This window comes from Thamnophis elegans, chromosome 13, assembly GCF_009769535.1.
Source record: "Thamnophis elegans isolate rThaEle1 chromosome 13, rThaEle1.pri, whole genome shotgun sequence".
Lineage (NCBI taxonomy): Eukaryota > Metazoa > Chordata > Lepidosauria > Squamata > Colubridae > Thamnophis > Thamnophis elegans.
Genome location: NC_045553.1, coordinates 12805257 through 12830988, shown reverse-complemented (window position 1 = coordinate 12830988; position 25732 = coordinate 12805257). Strand labels below are relative to the sequence as shown.

At 42.4% G+C, this 25732-nt stretch overlaps 1 protein-coding gene across 5 annotated transcripts in view; it reads right to left on the bottom strand.

The window, feature by feature from the left end:
• Positions 1–5152, bottom strand: part of RIMBP2 (RIMS binding protein 2) — a 57683-nt gene extending 52531 nt beyond the window's left edge. For 4 of the 5 annotated variants that reach the window (XM_032229798.1, XM_032229797.1, XM_032229799.1 and 1 more), the window contains exons 1-2: positions 5051–5152; positions 1537–1587 (exon numbers count right to left, since the gene is read on the bottom strand). In XM_032229798.1, coding sequence (XP_032085689.1) covers positions 1537–1587; positions 5051–5152 — 153 coding nt within the window. The remainder of the gene's footprint in view (positions 1–1536; positions 1588–5050) is intronic. The other variant, XM_032229801.1, reaches the window with a different exon arrangement.
• Between the last annotated feature and the right edge of the window lie 20580 nt (positions 5153–25732).

The window sequence follows — 25732 nt, the reverse complement described above, 5'->3', positions numbered from 1 at the left end:
GATGAGGAAGAGGAGGAACAGCTGGGTCCAATGCCTGACGTGCAGATGCGCAGAAGACAGAGGAGAGGAGAGCAGTGGAAATCTATGGGCCGGTCCTCAGGATGGTAGAGCCACTGCTCCTAGTGAAGCCCCACCCTAGCTCTGGGGATAAAAGGCAGGGGGTGGAGATGAATAAATGTGACAGACAACTATTCATCTTCCGGTCAGTCGGACTTGTTAGCCTGAGACTTTTTGCCGGGGCTGCTGGCGCTCCTAATAAAGGGAACATTTATTTAACTACAGAGGGTTTGTCGTGTTTGGGGAATTGGGTCAGAACACTTGGCAATTTTAAGACTTGTGGATTGCAACTCCCAGAATTCCTCAGCCAGTCATGCTGACTCAGGAATTCTGGAAGTTGAAGTCGAGTGGTTTTAAAGTTGCCAAGTTTGGAGACTCCTGAACTACAGAATCCGTGTCCGAATCGTCGATAGCAAACGGAACACCTTTCACTACGCAAACCAGTATTTCCTACTCCGATTCAGAAAGTTAGACATCAAAAGGGATGACAAGAAGTGTCTTTTTCCTACAACAACTTGAGATCTTTCTACCTCAAGCCTCATTTAATTCTTTCAAATCTTTTGGTTTTTTTCGAACGAGGCTCTTTGGTTGCCTTTATCTCTTCCACTTTGCGGCCCCTTTGTCCCTGTGGAATGGATTGGAAGCAAGCTTTAGTGCTTAATACCTTCCAATCATTGTTAGAATGATTACGTACATTAATTAATTTTGCTTCACATTCTTTCTTACCGTCTCACCTTGGAAAAAATCTCAAACATGCAGCACGCTTGACCTGGCCATTTTTTTCTCTGCCCGTTCGTCTAACACAGTGGGTCTCCACCTTCCTAATGCCGCGACCCTTTAATACAGTTCCTCTTGTTGTGGTGACCCCCAACCATAAAATTATTTTATGTTTTTCGTATTTTTTCTTTAAAAAATGTGTTTTCCAATGGTCTTAGGCGACCCCTGTGAAAGGCTCCCCCCAAAGGGGTCCCCACCCACAGGTTGAGAACCACTGGTCTAATCGTTGATTCATTTCACAGTTGATTCATTGTACAGGTTGTCCTTGACTTACGACCACAATAGAGCCCCACGTTTTGGTCACTGAGCAAGAAATTTGTTAAGTGAGTTTTGCCCTATTTTACTTGCCACGTTTGTTAAGTGAATTGCGGCAGTTGTTAAGCGAATCGCCTGGGTATTAAGCGAATCTTGCTTCCCCGTTGACTTCGCTCATCAGAGGATAGAGAAAGGGGATCATGTAACACATACCCCCAGATACTGCAACCGTCATAAATATGAGTCAGCAGCCAAGCGCCTGAATTTTGCCCACGAGACCACAGGGAAGCTGTAATGGCGCACTGTATGTTTGAAAAACGATCCTAAGTCATTCCCCCCGTGCCATTGTAACTTTGAATGGTCATTAAACAAACTGTTTTATGTCGAGGACTACCTGTACTTAATAATGCAACTCCAAGTGGCAAAGTAAATGAAGACTGGCCTTACCTCTAGCAGCTGGATGGCTCCCTCATGTTCTTTCTTTGCCTCAACCTGAGCCTTCAAAAAGAGAGAAAGAGGAAAAGGCAGAAGGATTAACTTATTTTGCTCTGCAATACATTTTGTAGAAATGACGCCATCCCAAAGGTGCTTTTTTTAAAAAGAGGCAACTGGACTTTCTTGTTTTTTTCTTTTGAAGACCTTTCGCGTCTCATTCCAAGAAGCTTCTTCAGCTCTGACTGGATGGTGGGGAAAGGAAGGATTTATGCTCCTTGCAGACAGCTGGTCATTTGCATCCTTTTAGGGAGTCATTGAGGCCACTTGGAGGTTTATCTGTGTCCTCAGGGTCACCTGAATGGTGCAAATGGGTGCGGAGCCTTCTCGGAACTGTGTTGTAGACTGGAGATAGACAATGTTTTATCCCTCCCTCTCTATTGAGAGAAGGCTGTTCAATTTTGACACAGATGGTCTCTTTGACCCCTCATTCAAACTAGTGATCCTCTCCATCCAAAATGTGAACTTTGCTGTCTTCAACAGAGTGGCCTTTGTCCTTTAAATGCAGGTGGACGGCTGAATCTAGTCCTGATGGGTTTGTTCTATGTTGTGTCATGTTTTTATGAAGTGGTTGTTTTGTTTCCCCAATATACAGATCTACACAGGGCTCCCTGCATTGTACTCAAACCCATGCAAATGACCAGCCGTCTGCAAGAAGTATAAATCTTTCCATATCCCACCATCCAGTCAGAGCTGAAGAAACTTCTTGGAGGAGAAGCAAAACTTCAAAAAAAAAAAAAACCCCAGAAAGTCCAAGTTGCCTCTTGAAAAAAGCACCTTTGCGGCAACCGTGACCTGGAGGACCGAGAATCTCTACAGACTTTTTAGCTATACGATTTGAGGTGAACACTGTTTGAATGGTGTGGAAGGAGGAATGGATTTCCAGAGGAAAAATTGCAGACTACAAGAACCATTTGCCCTACTCAATTGATCATGAGGACACAGAGAAACTTCCAAGTGGCCTCAATGACCCACTAAAAGGATGCAAATGACCAACTGTTTGCAAGGAGTATAAATCCTTCCATTCCCCACCATCCAGTCAGAGCTGAAGAAGCTTCTTGGATGAGAAGCGAAAGGTCTCAAAAGCCCAGTTGCCGCTTGTAAAAAGCACCTTTGGGACAACCATGGCCTGGATGACTGAGAATCTCCATAGACAAATGATGCCATCATTTGTGGAGTTGAGTTTTGAATGCTCTTCCTAACGCTCAGACAAGGGGAGCAATTTTCAGGAATTTGGCAGTCATCATACGTCATAAATATCAAAAAGTCTTGGACCAGATTTGATTTTGGCAAAGGTTTTTTTAGAAGATTTAACACATGAAATACATCTCTTAAACATTCACCTGGGCTTGGAAGTTTAAAGGGGGAAAAATCAGAAAAAAAATTCTACATGATGTTTCTCATTTGGATACTAAAATAAAAATAAAATTAGGGGAAATCAAAGAGAAAATAAATAACTTCCGCGTCTTTCCCATAAAAGAAGTTCCCCAAACACCATCAAACAGATGGGAGTCCTTGACTTATAAACATGTTTGGGATTCTAATTTCCATGGCTATGCAAGGAGGTGTTATTTTTTGTTTTAAATGTTTTTTTTTTAATTTTTATATAAACAATCCATTTTCCATTAACCAGTCTGTTGACTGGGTAAAAATATTTTGTGCCAACCTTAAAATATAAAATCCCATTGTAATTTATTTAACTCTATTAGTTATATTGGCTATTAATACATTTTCTATACTTTAGATAACTCCTTGTACTATTAATTCTTATATCTATCCTCTAACCACTGGTAAAAAGATTCCCAAATTGTATAATAATCAGTTTGTTTGTTCTCTTTGATAGCCAGTATCCATCTGTTCATTTCTGCACATTCTAATATTTCTAATATTCTAATATTCTAATATTTTCCTAATCACATTCTCCTCTGTATGGATTCTCTTCATTTTTCCAATTTTGGGGAAATAGAATCCTAGCTGCTGTTATAATATGAATAATGAAATATACATTTTCTTTTTATGACCTGGTTTTTATGACCTTTTTTCCCCGGGTAATTGGATGCTGTGATGGTCGTAACTGCAAGGACTGGTTGTAAGTTACTTTTTTTTTCAGGGCCCGCTGTAACTGAATGGCTACATGACCAACTGAAAGCTCGCTAAATGAATGTTTGTAAGATGAGGACAACCTGTAAATTCATCTGAAAGTGAGAACAAAAACAGAAGCCTTTTCTGAGAGAGAGAGAGAAACTTTCTGGAAATTGGAGGGCAGAGAGGAAGGGTTTTTTGGCATAGGTGTGTGTGTGTGTGTGTGTGTGTGTGTGTGTGTTTTGGTGTACTTCAGGAACTAGAAGTGATGTCCCACTAGGTAGCTGAGAAAGTCCCCCCAAATCTTGGGTCAAAGTTTAACCATTCATCCCCATCTTTGCTCTCTATGACCTCAAGACCGGATCCTGCAGCTGGGATTACTCAGTCTGTATGCCAAACTATATATTAAACTAGGCAATCAGATCCAGAGAGGCGAGAAGTTAAGATTGAGGTTTGCAATATGAAATGTCCTTGGCAATGTAATAAGAAATGACTATCTTACCTTGTAACACAGATTTCCATAATAATACATCTTTTTGAAATTAGAGCTTGTAATAATAAAGGAGAGAGACAGAGAAAGACCGAGAGAGAGAGAGAGAGAGAGAGGGAGAGAGAGAGAGACAGTAATCTTGGTTTCCTGACTGACATAGTTATCCTTATTGGATCTCCTTATCAGTATCCATTTCCTCTTGAAGGACATTATTAAGGTTCTGTCTGGTTTTGGAAGCTGGCTAGGAAGAACTGGCCAGGAGAGACATTTCATATATTCCGTAATTGGATAATTGTTCCGATCATATTGTTAAGGAGCAACGAGAACAGACGGTTATTAAATTTACTGGCCTGCAAGTGGAGAATTTCATAAACCAAAGAAGGAGAGAGAGAGAGATGAGAGAGAGACATACAGACAGAGAGAGATGAGAGACAGAGAGAGATGAGAGAGACAGACAGAGACAGAGAGAGACAGTGAGAGATGAGAGAGAGAGAGACAGACAGACAGACAGTGAGAGATGAGAGAGAAAGACAGAGAAAGAGAGACAGAGAGACAAGGAGAAAGAGAGACAGAGAGAGACAGAGAGAGACAGTGAGAGATGAGAGAGAGACAGAGACAGACAGTGAGAGATGAGAGAGAGACAGAGAGAGAGACAGAAACACACACACAGAGAGAGAGACAGAGAGAGAGAGACAGAGAGAGAGAGAGAGAGAGAGACAGAGAGAGACAGAGAGAGATGAGAGAGAGAGAGAGAGATGAGAGAGAGAGAGAGATGAGAGAGAGAGAGAGATGAGAGAGAGAGATAGATGACACATCAACCAGATCATCTCTTTTCATTCTCTGCAGCAATTTCTACCCTTCTGTTGGCTACTGAGGTCCGGCCACCCCTTCTCTTACCTTTTGCAACAGTTCAATTTCCTTCTGTTTTGAGTTGAGAATAGCCAAGGCTTGTTCATGCTCTAGTTCCAGCTGTTGCCGCCGTTCAGCAGCCTCTCGCATATGCTGGGGAGAGAAAGGAAGACAACCACAGCGGTTGAAGCTAGCAAGCTGTAGGGAGTCCTTGACTTATAAGCAGAATTTGCATTGCTAAGGAGGATGGTGGTTAAAGGTTGGGTCCTTAAGAGTTATAGGCGTTGCTTGGTTTTATGATTCTGTTGTTACCCACCAGCAACCAGCGCATCTGGTGGCAGACTCAGACAGTGAGGAGGTTGGGGAGGAACCTGGGCCAGTCCTGGAGTCTGGGAAAGGCTCTGACGAGGGCTCTGTGTCGGAGGCAGAGAGGGGGCCAGGGCCGTATGCCAGTTATCAGCTGCCTACGGAGTCAGACATCAGTGAGGCAGACAAACAGCTGGAGCCTATTCCCAATGTATGTATGCACAGAGTTGCCAGGAGAAGGAAACAATTAAGTAATGGGGTCGACTCGGGAGAAAAACCACAAGTGGACATTGAATGGCCCCTCCCATAGGGAATAAATGGGAGCAAACGGGGAGTGGAGTTTGCAGGAGGCAATTAGTTTGTTTATTATTGTGAAGATTTGCTTATCTGAGTTTATGTCTTTGTCAGGTATTTCATTGTACAGCATTGCGACAAGAAGCTCTCGGCCTGGCAACTATCCAAGGACTGATAAGGTCTGTTGTTGCAATTAAACCTTTAAGACTTATTGCCAGGATTTTTCTGGATGTGAATGTTAGGAATTCACATTAACCAAAAAAAGAAGGGGTGGGGGTTGCGAGACAACGAGTCTGTTTCCTGATTCTCGCATTCGCATGCTTTTGAATGGCTAGGTGGGTAGGAGCTGGAGCACAGTATGGGAGCTCACCCCATTGCATGATGCTCGGGTCTCAAACCCTTTCCAACTGACAAGCTCAGCATCTTTAACCACCGAGCCATCGTGCTCCCTCGAAAATACACGTGGTTTACAAATGCCCAAATTTTGATCACATGATTGTGAGGAGGCTGCAAGGGTTTGAAGTGCAAGGATGGGTCGCTTATTTTCAGTGCCCTTATGACTTTGACCGGTCGTTAAATGAATGGTTGGAAGTCAAGGACTGCCTGTACTGTTGGCTGTCCTGTTCTAAAGGTGTTCCCCTTCCATATATGTGCTAGTCATTCCCGACTCTAGGGGGCGGTGCCCATCTCCATTTCAAAGCCGAAGAGCCAGCGCTGTCCAAAGACGTCTCCGTGGTCATGTGACCAGCATGACTAAACACCGAAGGCGCACGGAACATTGTTCCCTTCCCACCAAAGGTGGTCCCTATTTTTCTACTGGCATTTTGTTACGTGCTTTCGAACTGCTAGGTTGGCAGAAGCTGGGACAAGTCATGGGTGCTCACTCCGTTACGCGGTGCTCGGGATTCGAACTGCCGTCCTTTCTGATCAACAAGCTCAGTGTCTTAGCCACTGAGGGCTTTCATAGTAATACCAACCCTACCTTTAGGACTTGCTCTAAGTTCTCCAGTTTGGCTTGGAGATGGTGTTTCCTCCAGAGAGCCAAATCTCGTTCTTTGGTTACTACAGCAAGGACTTCTCTAAGCCGGTCATCCTTGTTTTACACCTAGAAAGCAAACAGGAAGGGGGTGGGGGAAAATGAGGGTTAAAAACCCCTTTCCATACTCACATTCTTGTCAACAGAAGGTGAACAATTGTCTCTGAATGAGATTCCTTCTACTATTTATCCCCCAACTATAGAAGACAGGAGAAGTTCTGAAGTTCAACCATTGTAGCAGTTGGATATATTTTAATGTCAGAGTCACAAAGGACAACACCCCAAAGTTAAAGAACTACCATCTCAGGGAAACAATCAAACAGTAAACAACAACCTAATCAAGGCGCCACCAAGAACACTCCCACCAACACTGACAGGGCAAGCCAGTTGTATAGAAACAGAGAGCAAACCCCACACCCTTCTATTCCTGATGATGTTACCTAGTTGGGTAATGAAATGTCTGTAAACCATCCAGCTCAAAGAGCACCAAGGATCTCCTTCTCCTCCCTGTTTCCCCTCATCTCTCTTCTCCACCCTGCAAACTCCCCTCCTTTCTAGCACTGATGATGTTACCCAGGTGGGTAATAAAACATCTGCAAGAAAACAATCATGCTCAGAGATCACCAAGGATCCCACAAATGAGGAACAAAAGAGATCCGGATTGACGTTGGTTGGAGGATGCTCGATAGCCTCAGTATTAGGTACTGGCAGTGACATTCGGTGGTGAAAGATGAGCCTGACAGCATGGGGGCATCACAGAATTAAATTCACCAACCAAGAAGAAGAGAACGATGCTGTGTGCCTCAAGTTTCCAAAGCTTCAGGTCTTGGCTGCAGCCTTAAGCCTGACCTAGGCTTCCTGAGATAGTAAAAGGCACATGCTTAATCCCCAAAACCCTCTTTTTATTTCAACGGCTGTGAATTATGTTCATTCACATCCCATAATGAGTCACAAATAGTTTGTAAAGAGTCGGACAGAAGTCTGCCAAAGTCTTTCGGGACAAGGCTGAAAAGCACCCAAATTTATCTCCCTTGAAACGCTGCCAGAGACCTAATTGGCATTTAGCTTTGCAAGGCCACACGGAGCTTCAGAGTTTAAACCGACCAGGACAAACAAAATTGCTTCCTGCAAAGGCTCCTTTGCTCATCCTTTCTGTCTTATGGGAGGGTCCAATCATCTCCAAGCCTTACTCCCGAGTCGCCTTTTGGGGTCTTAACTGTTCTTGCCTTCTGGGAGCTCTGTGCATGCGCGCGCTGAGAATAGGCTCCCCCTGTTCCTCTGCCTCATTGATGTCAGACTCTGGAGGTTCCAGAGGCAGAACATAACTCCCAAAGGCTCTGTCCCCATCTCTGCCTCCGACGCAGAGCCCTCATCCGAGCCTTCCCCAGACTCCAAGAGTGGCCCATGTTCCTCCCCAACCTCCTCCCTGTCTGACTTTGCTGCTAGCTCCACAGGTTGCCAGCAGATCACAACAAAGCCAATTCAAAGAAATTTGCCTCTGATTTGAAAGTGCAGCCCCTTCTTTTGACTTAAACCCTCACCTTGCAAATTCCCTAGTTGTACTTGTAATACCTTGGGTGATACGCTTGCATATTGGAAGTTCAAAGGATCCTTTCCATCCCCGACATTTTTTCAGTTCATTTTCCTGCAAGGAAAGCAAAGAGGGACTCAAGCATTGCAGTGGTATTTTGTTCAAATGCTGCTGGTAGGTTGGATGGTGTTGGGATAAGATGGAAAATGTCCTGTAAAGAAATGGAGGGTTTTATTTATTTGCTAGCCGATAACCCAGTGTTGCTTGAATATTTATTTATAGGGGACAAATATCTGGACCAAACGTAATTCCTAATGTTGGATTTTCCCCTTGATCAGAGGGAGCACCCTTGTGGAGTACTGTGAAGCTATTACCATGGCAACTTCACTGCCCTGTACAGTAGAATCCATTTTACGGCAGTACAGTAGAAGCCATTTTACGGCACAACAGGGTGTATCTTAACAGAACACACACCCAGAGGGTTGTTAGGGGTGTCTTACCCCGACAGTGTTTTTTGCCAGAGAGTAAGCCATCTGTGTACCAAGTTTGGTTGAAATTGCTCAAGGCATTCCAGAGTTATGTTGGAACATACATACTCACAGATACACACGTGTGTGTGTGTGTGTGTATGTATGTATATATGTATTTGTACCCCCCCTTTATTATTTTTACCAATAACTCAAGGCAACGAACATATCCAACATACTTTTCTCTTCCTATTTTCCCCACAAAAACAACCCTGTGAAGTGGGTTAGGCTGATACAGAGAGAGACTGGCTCAAAGTCACCCAGCCAGCTTTAAAGCTAAGGCAGGATGAGAACTCACCGTCTCCTGATGATTGGCCCAACATCACCCAGTTGGCTTTCAAGGCTAAGGCGGGACCAGAACTCATCGTCTCCTGATGATTGGCCCAATGTCACCCAGTTGGCTTTCAAGGCTAAGGCGGGACTAGGACTCACCGTCTCCTGGTGATTGGCCCAAAGTCACCCAGTTGTCTTTCAAGGCTAAGGCGGGACTAGAACTCACTGTCTCCTAGTGATTGGCCCAAAGTCATCTAGCTGGTTTTCCAAACTAAGGCAGGACTAGAACTCCCAGTCTCCTGGTGACTGGCCAAAAGTCACCCAGCCCGCTTTCATACCTAAAACGAGACTTGAACACACTGCCTCCTGGTTTCATGGCTAAGTGGGATCTAGGACTGACAGTCTCCTGGTCATTGGCCCAAAGCAATTCCTTTAACAAGTGCGACCATTCATTTAACGACCATGGCCAAAGGCAGCACTCACTAAACTGCATTGCTTACAAATTCCAATTCCAATTGTGGTCCTAAGTCGAGGACTAAAGGTAAAGGTAAAGGTTCCCCTTGCACATATCTGCTAGTCATTCCCAACTCTAGGGGGCGTTGCTCATCTCCGTTTGAAAGCCGAAGAACCAGCGCTGTCTGAAGACATCTCCGTGGTCATGTGGCCAGCATGACTCAATGCCGAAGGCTCACGGAACGCTGTTACCTTCCCACCAAAGGTGGTCCCTATTTTTCTACTTGCATTTTTTACGTGCTTTCGAACTGCTAGGTTGGCAGAAGCTGGGACAAGTAACGGGAGCTCACTTCGTTATGCGGTGCTAGGGATTCAAACCACCGAACTGCCAACCTTTCTGATCAACAAACTCAGCGTCTAGCCACTGAGCTACCAAGGACTACCTGTACAAAAAAATCTCAGGCAGAATCTCCCAAGGACCTTCTGCATCTTCTCTGAGATATCTCTCTTTAATAAAGCATCTGTGAGATACGGAAATTCATCAAAAATCTAATCTCCCGCTTCCCTGTTTCTGCCTTGCAGCACTCCTGTTTAATAAGAAATCAGTCCATTGAACTGTTACAACTAGCTAATATCCTGTGATCTCCAACAGGAAGAATGCAAAAAAAAAAAAAAAAATCCACAGGATAGAACAAATGTTTTTTGGGGGAAAAAATTAAATAGAACAAGTTGCCTTTTTAAGCCCAGTTGTGTCTTGATGGGGAAATCCATGCCAGCAGCTCTTCCAGGAGTGGAAATAAATGCAATTTAAAACAACACCGCGAGAGTCATTAAAATCTTCCAGGGAAGACAAGGCCACCATAAGCCAAAAAAAAAGAAAGAAAAAGAAAGAAAATAAATTCAATGCAGGAAGAAAGAAGAAGCCGGTAAATTTAACCCACTGTTGTTTCTGGAGCAAGATTCTGTATCGCCTGGAGTGTTGGCAACCTGCAGCTCCGGAGCTGCTTGTGGCTCTTTTGTCCCCCCCTGCTATGGCTCCCTGTAGGCTGAACCCAGCACTGGCTGGCCCCGCTCCTCACCCTTCCCTCCCAGTCACTCCTGGCCTGAGATGAGAGAAGCGGGGAGGGAGCCACAAAATCTGGGTAGGCGTGGTTAGGGGGTTGTCATGTGACTGGGTGGGAGTCAGTGATGACAAGTTGGCCACACCCACCCAGGTTTTGTGGCTCCCGGTGTTTTCTTTGGGAAACAGGAAGAAAGAAAGAAAGAAGAAAGAAAGAAGGAAAGAAAGAAGAAAGAAAGAAAGAAGAAAGAGAGGGAGGGAGGGGGAGCGAGGGAGGGAAAAAGGAGATGGCGAAAGGACCACAAACCTGGCACTAGATGCAGCTTCAGAGGATACCTTGAAATAGCACAACAATCCAGGGCTGGAAGGGACCTAGAGGTCATCTAGTCCAACCCCCTGCTCCTGCAGGACATTGTTAAAGTGAGTTTCTGTCTTTTGACTCCCCCCAGTCACATGACTACATAGCCACACCCACCCAGTCACATGACCTCTCCCCCCACCAAGCCACGCCCACAGAACCGGTAGGGGGAAAAAATAGATTTCACCACTGGTGCCAGGCCATCAAAAGACAAGAAACCTGTGAATCCAGAAAGTGCCAGCTGTTAAAAGCCAAGGGAGGTTTTCAGCTAAACCATCCAACCGGTTTTATTCCGGTTATGTATGGTGGCTGAGAAACCATCTGCATTTTAAATAGCTCCCTTCCACAATTAGATTCTTTCTTTCTTTTTTAGAGATGCAAATTAAAACATGTCCTCATAAAAGAGCATCAACACTGCAGCCCGATTGGAGTTTGTTCTTTAATGATAGCCTGAGAACAGAGCATTTGAAACGCAAAGGGTAAAAATAGCCACGGAGGAAATAAACAACTGCCTATCTGAGATTCAGAGCCACCAGCAAGACTTTTCTGCAATCAAGAGTTTGCTGCGGTTAAAGTGCCATCCAACAGTCCAGCAGATGGACCCTTAGTTAGATGTCCTTAGTTAGGATGGGTGATACCCTTCAAGGCTACCTAGGTTAGCACCGAGAGACCGATCCAAGGGACTAACTAACCAGCATACTGTTTTGAGAGCATCTGTCCAGATGTGTCTGGGATGCTCGTGAATCCAGACAGAATAAACATCCTTTTCATCACCCCTTGCAGTAACTTCCATCATTTAGCTATGCCTTCCCACCATCTGTTCTGACCGAGGCTTCCCAAGAGCATGAAGCAAACTCCTGGTCCCGACAAAAACGCCTTTTATTAATTTGCTGTGAATTCTGCTCATTCACATCCAGCAAAGTCTTTCAAGGGAGGATTTACAGTCATAGACCTTATCTGGCTTGGAGAGCTGCCAATATCTGCAGAACTTGGCAAGGAGCCTCAGAGAGTCACGAACCAATGAAGCGAACTAATGGTCTGCTGCAAACTCCACTCCCCTTTCGCTCCTCTTTATTTCCTCTAGGAGGGGCCATTCATCACCCACCTGTGGCCTTACTCCCAAGTCGACCCCTGTTCTTTAGCTGTTCCCTTCATCTGGCAACTCTGCGGATGCGCACCACTGGGAACAGGCTCCACCTGTTCTTCTGCCTCACTGATGTCTGACTCTGAAGGCAGCTGATAACTGTCAGACGGCCCTGGCCCACTACTGCCTTCAACACAGAGCCCTCATCAGAGCCTTCCCCAGTCTCCAGGACTGGCCCAGGTTCCTCCCCAACCTCCTCACTGTCTGAATCTGCTGCCACCTCCATTGCCTGCTTGTGGGCCACAACACCATCAGCCTCCATCCTTAGTTAGGATCCTTCTTCTTGTGCCATATCTGTCACCGGACACTGGTGGTCCTATTTTTATCAACAGCCACAAGAATAAGTGCTGTTGAGTTTTGTCCAAATGGGTCCCTTAGATTTTGAAGCCATGATGTTCTTCTTCTGCCTGGACCTCATTTGGCTTCAATCTTTCCTTGTTAGTTCCTTAGTTAAGATGTTCCTTAGTTAGGATGGTGATACCTAATTGTATTTCTTAGGGAAATCAACATCCTTCATGGGGGAAGCCAGTCAGGTCTAGTGGTTAAGACACCAGGCTAGAAATCAGGAGACTGGGAGTTCTAGTCCTGTCTTAATCATGAAAGCCAGCTAGGTGACTTTGGACCAATCACCAGGAGACAGTGAGTTGTAGTCCCACCTTAGGCATGAAAGCGGTATAGGAGACTTTGGAGCAATCATCTGGAGATGGTGAGTTCTAGTGCTTTCTTAGGTGTGAAAGATGGTTGAGTGACTTTGGGCAAATCACCAGGAGATGGTGAGTTATAATCTAGTGAGTGCTATAGTTGTAAATGCTCAAACACTCGAATTTTTAAAGAAGAGATTAGACAACCATTTGTTTAGGGTTACCTGCCTAAGCAGGGGATTGGACTAGAAGACCTCCAAGGTCCCTTCCAACTTTGTTATTCTGTTCTGTTCTGTTTCTATTTTGTTCTGTTCTGTTCTGTTGTATTCTATTCCTGCTTTAGACATGAAACCTAGTTACTAAATTAATCCCTTCTCTGGTTTCCCGCATTGAAGGCATAAATTAGCCAGATATTGCTACCTGCAGCAACACGTTTAAAGGTGGACAATTGTGTACAAAGGTCCCTTTGCCTTCTCATTAAACTTCCCAAAGAATCTGGGGATTTCAAGGGCCAAAGACTGAATTAAATATGTCAGGTTAGATGCCATCAATCTGCTTCCCTTCAGTTACCCTGGGCTGCAGTTGCATCCCAGGGGATTCTTTCCACTGCTAATCCAATCTATTTAATGAAACTGATTAAGAGTAGAGTAAGTGGGAAGCTGACAGCAATCCAAAATGAAAAATTGGAGATGTCCTCCTCTACTTGATATATATATATATCTCCTTCTAATGGGAAGGGAGTGGGCTCTTTCTTATCCCCAGAAATACATCCAGAAGGGTGTATAAAATGAGAAGATATGCAATAGAGCTAGATAAGTGGCAGAAACTATGGGATAGAAATGTTAAACTGACTATGTCAACTGCATATAAAGAAAACATGTATAAAATGTTTTATAAAGGACACTTTAGAGCAGCAAGATTGGCTAAAATGTATAAAAATAAATCTGCTGAATGTTGGAAACACAATCAATCAATAGGTTCATTTTATCATATGTGGTGGACATGCCCAAAAGCCAAAAAAATCAGGATGAAAAAATACATACTTGGTTGGAAAAAAATGATAAAGCATATTGATTTGAAACCTGAAATATTTTTGTTGGGCATTCTACTGGAAAAATATGATAAAAAGACTAGATATCGGGTATTACGTATATTATTGCAGCTAGAATTGTATTTGCGCAACAATGGAAAAATGATGAAATACCGTCAGATGAGCATGTCATTAAGAAAATATTAGATTTTGCAGAAATGGACAGATTAACGCTTATTATTAAAGCTGTAGAAAGAACTGAGTATTTCTTGACGTGGGATGTATTTTATGAATGTTTAGATAATAGAATAGAAGTTAAAAAAGAGGAGATATAAAAAAGAGGACGTGATAATGTGGAGAGAATTCGATGATGAAAGGTATTATGCATCATTGTAACTGTATGGATACATAGTTATATTATTAATAGTATTGTGATGAATATTACAACAAATATGTGGATCTTGATTGTTTAAAACCTTGATACCACACTATTCAGTGGAAATGGAAAGTAATATTCAATTAAACAAATAAAACATGGGGGGAAAAAACATGTAGAAGAGATATATTACCACAAATATATCTCTTTTGGTGGTTTTTTAAATCAACTTTCCTGACATTTCCATATCTTTCTACCTTGTGACAAAGGCACTCTCTCAGCTTGACAAATTAATACTATACTTATATTGAGAAAGTCTTAAGTTTTAAACACTTGGTAGATGTTAAACTGGGTTAACTTACGAGTTGATATTAATTAGATAGCATGCGGAGGGCACCTGTTTTTTTATTTTTAATTTAGTGTAGAGTAGGAAGCACTCTTTTCAAATCCCTTCTTCCCTGCACGAATTAAAATAGGGGAAATCCCTCAAAGACAGTAAACTGACTTTTTCCTTTCCATTTCATAATACATTTGCTCATAAAGATGACAGAATACTAGCCCATAACCCAGCGTTGCTCGGTATTTATTTATAGGGGGGAAAAGTCCGGACCAACATAATTTCTAATGTTGGATTTTCCCCCTTACCAGAGGGAGCCCCTTGTGGAGTACTGTGGAGCCATTACCATGGCAACTCCACTGTGCTGTACAGTAGAAGCCATTTTACAACAGTACAGTAGAAGTCATTTTAAGGCACAACAGGTTGTATCTTAACAGAACACACACCCTGAGGTGTGTTAGGGGTATCTTGCCCTCACAGTATTTGTTTCCAGAGAGTAAGTCATCTGTGTTTAAATTGTTTGAGGCACTTGTTATGGTGGAACACACACACACACACACACACACACGAGGATGATAAGGAAATACATAAGGGTTGGTGTCCACTCTTCCACCCAAAGGCAAATTTGTCGGTCAACTTCCTTCTTTTTATCTGATTATTGTTCTAAAGATGTTCAGCCATTCCCAACATTTGATAGTGCCAGACATTACAGTAGAGAACTAGATTCTTAAGTCACCACAAAATTGTTAGGGTGCTAGATGGGGGAAAATGCATTTTTATAGAAAAATGTTAACTGAAGTCTGTGTCCCTCTTACTTTCTGCTTTTTAATCTTCTACAAGGAGATGTTTCCTACAGACCTCAAGAGAGCTGGGGCAGAATGAATTTAAGCTTTTGTGAGACCAGATGAAGCAGACACCCATACAACATGGGTGCTAGTGTTGGTAAAGAAGAAGAAAAAGAAGGAGGAGGAGGAGGAGGGAAGAGGAGGAGGAGGAAGAGGAAGGAGGAGGAAGGAAGAGAAGGGGGGAAGGTGGAGAAGGGAGAAGTGGAGGAAAGAGAAGGAGAGGAAAGAAGGAAGGAGGGAGAAGAAAAGAGGAAGGAAGAGGAGGAGAAAGAAGGAAGGAGAAGAGGAGAAAGGAGGGAAGGAGGAAGAAGAAAGGAGGAAGAAGGTGGAAGAAGGAGGAGGAAGAGAGGAGGAGGAAGAAGGAGGAGGAGGAGAAGGAGAAGGAGGAGAAGAAGAAGAAGACGAAGAAGAAGAAGAAGAAGAAGAAGAATGAAAATTCCCCCTGTGAATCTACAGAGGTTGGCATGGCAACCAGATCCAAATCAACCAAAAGAAGGAAACAGCTCAGCTTTAAATCCATCCCCTTCCTTTTTGCAGAACATTAGTATTCCAAAGAGGAAAATCCATTCTCAAAATTTGGCCCGATTGCCATGAGCAAAAAGAGAGACATAAGAGGTGAGCAAACCTGGAGAGGATCACCCATTGCCAGGACAACAGCCTCCCATGTTTAAGGAATATTGGCCCTTTCTTTAAAGAGGAGAAAATAAAAGTTCTAAAATTATTTTGCAGGATCATCAAGAGCTCAATTTCCCCAGAGATTGACAAAGATTCAATTTTTCAAATCCGGAATGCTTCCTCTCGGGGCTGCTTCCAGCGGCTAAAAGACACAAGTACGCAACTTGTCTTTCACACAAAGCCAACTGAATTTGTCACCTTGGATCCCCCAGTTGGGGGTGGGAGAAGACTTCATAAGTTAAACACACACACCCCAACTTGAGAGAACGTTCAATGGCCACCCTATGCGGCATTTGTGTTGCTATGTTAATTATTGCACAGCTAGGGATTAATCTTATAGTTTGGCCTTTACTTAATGAGCAAGCTGTGAGGATCCGGACTCATATTTTATTAATCAAAGATGTTTTAAACATCGTGACAGAGATATATTTAACAAATCCATGCCCAGCATGGCGTAGGAATCTTCGCTTTCCTTTCAATATTTTTTTAAAGACAAAGACGATCTTGTCAGAAGAAGTTTGTTAAGCTACCACAGCAACCATTCTCCCCTTAGCCGTATTCTCGAGGTCGAATTCAATTCTTTCCCAAATTGAAGACATGTCAACTGAATATTAGTTAACAGGTTAACAGAGTTGGAAGGGACCTTATAGGTCATCTAGTCCAACCCCTCCCCCCCAAAGCAAGAGACCCTACACCATTTCTGAGAATGGCAGTCCAATCTCTTCTTGAAAGTCTCAGTCAGTTTCCATCCATTCTTCCTTGTCTGGCCTTCGGGTGCTTTGGAGATTAGCTGCCCCTCTCCACTCTGTGGCAACCCCTGAGATATTGGAAAGACTGCTATCCTGTCTCCCCTGGTCCTTCTCCTTCACTAGACTAGTCATGCCCAGTTCTTGCAACCGTTCTTCATATTGTTTTAGTCTCCAGGCCTTTGATCATCTTAGATAGATTCAGATTAACAGAGTTGGAAGGGGTCTTGTAGGTCATCTAGTCCACCCCCTGCCCAAGCAGGAGACCCTACACAATTTCTGACAGATGCCAGTCAGTCTCTTCTTGAAAGCCTCCATTGATGAAGCTCCCATAACTTCTGAAGGCAACTTCTGTTCCATGGATTGATTGTTCTCATGGTCAGGAAATTCCTCCTTATTTCTAGGATGAATCTCTCCTTATTCAGTTTCCATCCATTATTCCTTGTCTGGCCTTCAGATGCCTTGAAAAAATAGCTTGCCCCCTCCTCTCTGTGGCAGCCTCACAAATATTGGAAGACTGCTATCCTGTCTCCCCTGGTCCTTCTCTTCTCTAGACTAATCATGCCCACTTCCTGCAACCGTTTATCGCAGGTTTTAGCCTCCAGTCCCCTCATCATCCTGGTTGCTCTCCTCTGCACTCTTTCTAGAGTCTTAACATCTTTTTTATAGTGTGGTGACCAAAATGGATGCAGAACGCTAGGTGTGGCCTTAACTAAGGCTTTATAGAGTGGAATTAGTAACTCACTTGATCTTGATTGTATTCCTCTATTAATACAACTTTATATATGAAGGAAAGCTTAGTGCAAAATCCAAATTTAGCCCCTCCTCAATCCATACATGATACTGACCCACCGTAAGGAAGAAACACAAACAATTAATGTTTTATATTTTATCCCCAAGCGAGATTCACGGGTTACAGTCTTTAATGTAGTGTCTATTGGAAATTATTTTCTTAATCAGAGCCTCTGAATTTGTATTAAACTGGCTACATTTTGTGTGCCTGGAACAGTTTGGGTAGAGCTTAAAAGCAACAGGCTAGAAACTAAATGACTGTGAGTTCTAGTCCACTTTGAGGCACAGAGCTAGCTGTGTGAGGGTTCAGTCCTTCTCTCTGAGTCCTAAGAAAGAGATGGCAAGGAGAAAAACACTTCCCACAAAAAACCTTTCTAAAACTTTCCAAGAATCAGACATGATTGATCACTTGGATTAAAGAATAACTAAAGAAAAGAACATAAGTACCACTTATGAACTTGGTGCTTGATGTGGAAAAGAATGAAACGCTTGACTTTGGGTTTACCAATTAGACTGATAGATCTTATAAAAATGGCTGGTTCATATTATTATGAAAAAACAAAAAAGTTTTGATTTGATGATTTTATTTTATTCTGAGAGAGTCAGAAGTCAATGCTTCCTTTCCTTCCTTCCTTTCCTTTTTCTATCCTCCTTTCTTTTCCTTTCTTTCCTTTCCTTTCCTTCTTCTACTTCCTTTCCTCTCCTTTCCTTTCTTCCTTCTTCTCTATACCTTTCTTTCCTTTCCTTCCTTTCCCTCTTCTATCTTCTTTACTTTTTCTTTCCTTACTTTTCTTTGTTCCTTTCCTTCTTCTATCTTCCTTTCTTTTCTTTTCCTTTCCTTTTTTTCCTTTCCTTTCCTTTTTCTCTTCCTTTCCTTTCCTTTCCTTTCCATCTATCTCCTTCCCTTTTCTTTCCTTGCCTTCCCTTCTCTTTCTTTTCTTTCCTTTTTCCTTTCCTCACTTCTCTCCCCCCCCCACACTGCTTTTCTATTTACTTTGCATTTTGTATTTTATAATACTTTATAACCCAGTTGAACAGAAGAAAAGAAAGAAGAACATGTCAACATGTCAAAACAAGTTGATGGGTCCGGCTTATTCCTGCTAGCTGTGCAATGTGCCAATAGACACTGCAATTGCCTATTGAATTGAGGATCCCTGTTTCTGAGCTGATCTACCACCATAATAAATGCATTCTACTTTTTATTCCCACAGCCAAGCAATTCATGCAAGGACGAAGAAGGTGCTGGCAGGACACTGCTGGAAGACGGCAAAGAACGCCTTGCAAAGGGACATAAGAGGAAAATCATCAATGGAAAACAAGCAAAAAGACTTACCTGCTGAAATGTCCTCCTGAAAGGTGGACAAGGAGCAACCTCTGTGAGGCATTGGTGGGACTGACCCAAGACGGAGCAAGAAAGAGGCCAGGAAGTGCTGCTTCCTTAAACAGCAGTTCTAAACAATCGCTACGAAAACCGTATCTGGTCTTGGGACTTTGTTTCTCCATAAGCAATCCACCCAGCTGCCCACATGGTTTCCCCCATAGAAACAGCCCCCCCCCCCCAGGGTCAGACCTCCTGCTCTGGTGTGGGGTGCCTGCTGTTCATTTTAAATTAATTTTCCTGCCTGGTTGGGGTTGACCTTTCCGGTAAGTGCTTGGAAACAGCTTATTAGTCGCCTGGGGCTGAAGAGGAGAGAGAGAGAGAGAGAGAGAGCTAGGGCAGGGAGAGGAAAAAACACACATTTTGCACTAGCACACGCACGCACACACAAACAACAGAGACACACAGTGGCAAAAGTCAAACCTTCTAAGCTCTGTTAGAGCCTTTCGTAGGGCTATGTTGAAAAATTTACCTAGCCCTTCATAACATGGCTCACGATGTCTCCAGGAATTGGGTTAACGGTGGTTTGGGAAACCTCAGTTCAACATTGTTTCTTTGCAATAGCAATAGTCCTAGACTTATAGACCGCTTCACAGTGCTCTCCGGCCCTCTCTAAGCGGTTTACAGAATCAGGCTCTTGCCCCCCAACAATCTGGGTCCTCTTTGTACCAACCTCGGAAGGATGGAAGGCTGAGTCAACCTTGAGCCTGGTGAGATTTGAACTGTCAAGTTGCAGGCAGCTGGCAGGCAGCAGACATAGCCTGCAGCACTGCCTTCTAACCACTACGGAGCAAGAAAAGAAAGAAGGAAGGAAGGAAGGAGAAAAGGAAGAACACTAGCAATAGCACTCAGACTTATATACCGCTTCACAGCCCTCTTTAAGCATTTACAGAGTCAGTCTATTGCCCCCCCCCCCCCCCCAACAATCTGGCTCCTCATTTACCCACCTCGGAAGGATGGAAGGCCGAGTCACCTTGAGCCTGGGTAAAATTCGAACTGCCAAATTGTAGGCAGCCAGCAGTCAGCAGAAGTAGCCTGCAGTATTGCCTTCTAACCACTGTGGACCAAGGAAGGAAGGAAGGAAGGAAGAGTAAAGGAAGAACACTAGCAGTAGCACAACTTATATACCGCTTCACAGCTCTCTTTAAGCAGTTTACAGAGTCAGCCTCTTGCCCCCAACAATCTGGGTCCTCATTTATCCACCTCGGAAGGACAGAAGGATGAGCAGTTAGAACAGTGTTTCTCAACCTTGGCGAATGCTGGCTGGGGAATTCTGGGAGATGAGGTCCGGACATCTTCAAGTTGCCAAGGTTGAGAAACACTGAGTTAGAAGAATTAATCAGTGAATGACTTGCCTCCAGAAGTTGTGGATGCTCCATCCTTGGAGGTTTTTAAGAAGAGGATGGACAGCTAACTTTTCTGGAATGAATTAGGGTCTCCTGCTTCAGCAGTGGGTTGGACTAGAAGACCTCCAGGACCCCTTCCAGTTCTGTTATACTGTATTGTCACTTGGGCTGTACAAAGGATCAAGCCTCCCATTCTATCTTTAGTCACAGTTGCACACATTTCCTTTTAAATTTGGTCAAATATTGTGCAGGCTTTCTGTCCCTTCATAAACTCACCAGGAGCAAAGATCTATTGCAAAGAAAGAGGCACAGTTCTAAAGAGGTGGCCTTTGGTTAGACAAAATTGTGTTTCATTTGAAACTGCATTTATTCGGCAGCTCTGCAAATCTGTAGCGATTCAGTGAAATGACTCAATAAATCCATTACATTTTTACACCGAATCAACAACTCATCCTTTAATTAGACAAGTTTCCGTCTCTGTTAATAAAAACTCTCTCTTTCTTTTACAAGACAGCATTTTGTTGTATTTTGTCTGAACTGAGGAGACGATTATCAATCCTGGGGCTCATTCTATCTTGCCTAGGGGAGAAAGCAGTTAGAAAAATCACCCTTTTTCCTAAACAGAGACATACTAAGTCAGTTTCATCCCAAAAGGATGAATTGACGTTTCCTATCAACCATCTCCAATTTAATTGCCCAAAATAGCACACACAGATGATGGTAAATAGAAAAAAAGATTGGAGACAAAGGCTGTCAGGTTTTAATTGTTTAAAAATAAAATAATAGCATTACCCTTGAAGAATTAACAGAATGGAAAATGAGAGGCTAGGCTTCTATTTTCTATCGTTGGCCATTCTAATCAAGGTTAAGGAGAGTGGTTGATGGTGTCACGGGTCTTATTAAATTAAAAGAGAAAGAAGAATCTGAATATTACTACGTATGGGATTCATGGTATAATTGGGTAGAGGAAAGGGGGGAGTAGGAAAGCAAAAAAGAAAGGAAGAAAGATCAACAAATTAAAAAACAACTACAAAACCGGAAAGTGATTAAAAGATAAAAATACAAATAGACTGCAGCAAATAAATAGTAGGAAATGGATACAAAATGAGTCAAATGTAATAAAGGTTGTTATACATAGAATATATAGAATGTTATATATAGAATGAAGAAAAAGATGTATGAAATAATATAAATGCATACACACACATACACATACATACATACACATATATACATTATCTATCTATCTATCTATCTATCTATCTATCTATCTATATATATATATATATATATATATATATATATATATATATATATGGGGAATATTGGCTTTGTTGCTTTAAAAGAATGGGTTGGCTGTGTTGTGTGTACATATATTTATACTTATACTTATATAAGACTTATATGTACAGATAAAAGAATCACAACAGATATGTAATAGAAGTGTAATGTGTTGCAAAGATGTGAAGTTTGCATAAAGAAAATAAAAAGTTTTAAAAAAAGATAGTGTCACAGGCATGGTGTTCCCCATGGTTTGGGGAATACCAAAATGGCTACATGTCTGGAGATAAGGAGGAATTTTTTTGACAGTGAGAACAATCAATCAGTGGAATGGTTTGCTTTTGGAAGTTGTGGCTGCTCCATTAACTGGAGGTTTTCAAGAAGAGACAGCCATTTGTCCAGAATGGTATAGGGCCATGATGGCAAACCTATGACATGTGTGCCCGAAGTGGCACACGGAGCCATTTCGCCTGGAGCATCGCCCATTCCTCTTCTGTGTTCTGGCATGCATGCACACACAATAATCAGCTGGTTTTTATACATGTGGCAGTGCTGAAAACTGGAAGAGCTGATTGGCGTGTGTGCATGCGTGCCTGGAAGACTTTTTGTCTGGCGCACAAGCGTGGGCCGGAAACTGGAAGTTCATTTTCTGTTGTGCGCATGCCCCATTTCCATCACCTCTTCTTGGTCACAGCCCAGATGAGCACATGCAAAATGCTCCTTTTTCGGCACCTTGTGCCAAAAAGGTTTGCCATCACTGAACTAGGATAGCCTCTCTCTTTTCAATACTCAGTGCCAAAAAGGTTCACCATCACTGGGGTTGGACTAGAAGACCTCTGTGGCCCCTCCAAACCCTAGGTTCTATTGCATATTTCAGAATGAGTGGATGGGGAAACTCCACTCTGGAAACTCAGCAATACATATGTTCACTGGGAGGCATATAATCCCAAGGAAAACCTGGGATGAATCCAACTAATTAAATTACTAAATCAGTTTTATTAGATTCTCAGAGAGGGGCAACTTGACAAGGCAACCAACACTATGTTTTCAAGCACATGTGGTAAACTTCATCAACATGGACAGCTCCAACAGGAAATATGCCCTGTTGGTTAATTGGTCTTAAGCAGCTTCAGCACCACGGAGAGCAACCCCCTCTCCCCTTTGCTGCTGAGCCAGCTTCTGTCTTTCAAACAAATGTTTGAAGGTCGTGTTTTGTGTTTCATTTTGGAGTTTGCTTTTTGTTTGTTTGTTTTGAGAACCTTTGCAATAACGGATACCATAAAGATAAAGAAGAAAAGAAGAAGGCAAGACTCTGTGTCTTCTTCTTTTAGAATAGAATAACATAGTTATTAGGATAGAATAGAATAGAACAGAACAGAATAACAGAAATAGAGTACAGTAGAGTAGAGTAGAATAGAATAGAACAGAACAGAATAACGGAAATATAATAGAGTAGAGTAGAGTAGAATAACAATAGAGTTGGAAGGGACCTTGGAGGTCTTCTAGTCCAATCCCCTGCCTAGACAGGAGACCCTACACCACTTCAGACAAATGGTTGTCCAATCTCTTCTTAAAAACCTCCAGTGTTGGAGCATTCACAAATTCTGGAGGCAAGTTGTTCCACTGGTTAATAGTTCTCACTGTCAGGAAATTTCTCCTCAGTTCTAAGTTGCTTCTCTCCTTGATTAGTTTCCACCCATTGCTTCTTCTCCTGCCCTCAGGTGCTTTGGAGAATAGTTTGACTCCCTCTTCTTTGTGGCAACCCCTGAGATATTGGAAGACTGCTATCATGTCTCCCCTGGTGCTTCTTTTCATTAAACTAGACATACCCAGTTCCTGCAACTGTTCTTCCTATGTTTTGGCCTCCAGTCCCCTAATCCTCTTTGTGGCTCTTCTCTGCACTCTTTCTAGAGTCTCAACATCTTTCTACATCATGGCAACCAAAACTGAATGCAGCTCTTCTTCCAAAGAGAAGGTCTGGAAGACCAATGCATGAAAGAGAGAGGCACATGCTTGACAGAGCAAAGAACCAACACTTAAAACATGCCACAGTTTAATTTTAACAGAGCATTACAAGCCAAGCAGAGCTGTGTATTTTCAGCCACATCCATGTGATAAAGAAGATCAGACCAAATAGGGAACAGAAAAAGGAGGCAATCGAAAGGACAAAGACTAGCTCTTTTTGTAAAAAGAAAAAAAAAGGTATGGCTGTTGCAAAAACAAGTATTTTGGAGATGACCATTGTAGTTAGAAAGTGTAGTTAGATTGTAGTTTTCAATCCCAAAGATGTCCCAAAGGTGCTCTTTTTCCCCAAGAGACAACTAGACCTTCTGGGGTTGTTGTTGTTGTTGTTGTTTTTGAAAACGTTTCGCTTCTCACCCAAGAAGCTTCTTCGGCTCTGACTGGATAGTGGGGAATGGAAGGATTTGAATGAAAGGTTCATCCCGTTCCCTACCATCCTGTCAGAGCTGAAGAAGCTTCTTGGGTGAGAAGTGAAGCATCTTCAAAGAAAACAAACAAACCATGACCTTGGATGATGGAGATCTCCACAGACACTCCCAAAGTTGGATTCACGCAATATGAGTGGAGAATACATTTCAGGGATCACAAGACAGTGCAACTTTTTTTCCAGGCCAGGGGTATCAAACTCGATTGCATTGAGGGTTGTGTTTGACCTCAGGGGTGAAATCAACTTATCTTCACTACCAGTTCAAAATGGAGGGTGGCCACCTCCGCGCATGGGCAGGATCTTCTGCATATGCATAGAGCATCAAAAACGGGACATGATGGGGGAGGACCGAAGTTGCGACGACATGACGTGCGATCTCAATGCTCTGAGATCGCAGTCAACACTTTTGCCTCTGGGTGGTCCAAACGGACCTAAACCGTCCCGTAGAGATGGTGAACAGGAAGAATACATCTTGATGATCACAGGGACATGACAAAGTCTCTGATTGATCCAAGAGAAGCTCTTCAAGCCGGTGACAAAAAATCCAGCCAAATGGCTGATGAAGTCGGGGCAGCTCCAAAATGGAAGGATATGGAAAGAGAAAGTGTTTTCAGCTGGTGAGGAATTTTTACTGTTTTAAAAGTGACCGCCTATAAAAAAACTTAAAATTAATTTAAATTGGAGAACAGAAGAAATAAGCGGTGGAATTAAATTTGGGCTGGTTTTGAACAGTGGGTTATCTTACTTTTTAAAGGCTATTTTTATGGATGGAATTTATGCAAGCCTTTTAAAATGAACAGATTAAGTTTCCTTCTATTTTTTTTCCTTTGACTATTCTCTGTAATCTATGGACTAAAAGTCTCCTCTTTCATTACTGTGGGTGTTTTTCTAACTCATTTAAGAATCAGAATTTTTAAAATTTGAAATACAAAAAGATACAAAAAGAAACAAAGAAATGGTAACATTGTAATATTGTAACACTGCTACTGGGAGCCTAGAGGTTGGTGTATTGGAAACGAAATACTTTTTTCACTGATTATCCTGGCTTGGCACTTCAAGGACTCACAGCTTGTTTATAGAGAGTGATAAGAAGAAGAAGAAAAGCACACAGATATTCATTTGAAGTAGATTTTTAACCAGAGAAAGGTGAAATGTTATTGTGGTGCTTAATTCTGTTAAAACCTTCTAAGCTAGATCAGCAGTGTTTGTCAGCTGGAAATCATGGTACAATTTCAACACCAGAAAGAAGTTTTAAATCTGCAAAGGATATTCTCAGAAATACAGAAATTATCAAATACAAGTGAGAGGATAGAGAAGTTGGATTATTTAGTGCATCTAACAGTAAAATATGATGGAGAAGTTGAAGATATTCATCAAATGGAAAAAGTGGCGGTTAAAATCCAAAAAATCAAAGAGGAAAATGAATATAAAGAAATTAAAATTGCTGATATTTATGGTGATTGGTTTGTTTCTGAAAACGGAAAGAGTGGAATACTGAAAGAGGAATTAAATGGAGGGGAAACCTACCCCAGATTGGAAGATACAGAAGAGGAAAAAAATAAAAGAATTTATGGATTTAAAGAGAGAAATCTTATTAGCAATAGTTTTGATAACACCACTGACAATCAAAGATAAGCTGATTAAGGAAACAGAAGAAGGGCGTCGAAATTACATGAGAGATTTTATAAGCAAAGAGTTGCTAAGAGGAGTCCATACAAAGTTGATTAAGGAGATGATTAGAGGACTGATGCCACAAATGGCAGAAGATATGACACTGTTTTGTTACTGGAAAGATACAGGTTGATAGATGGAAGAGTATAATTTAAAACTAGCTAAACTTAGTGAAATTTAG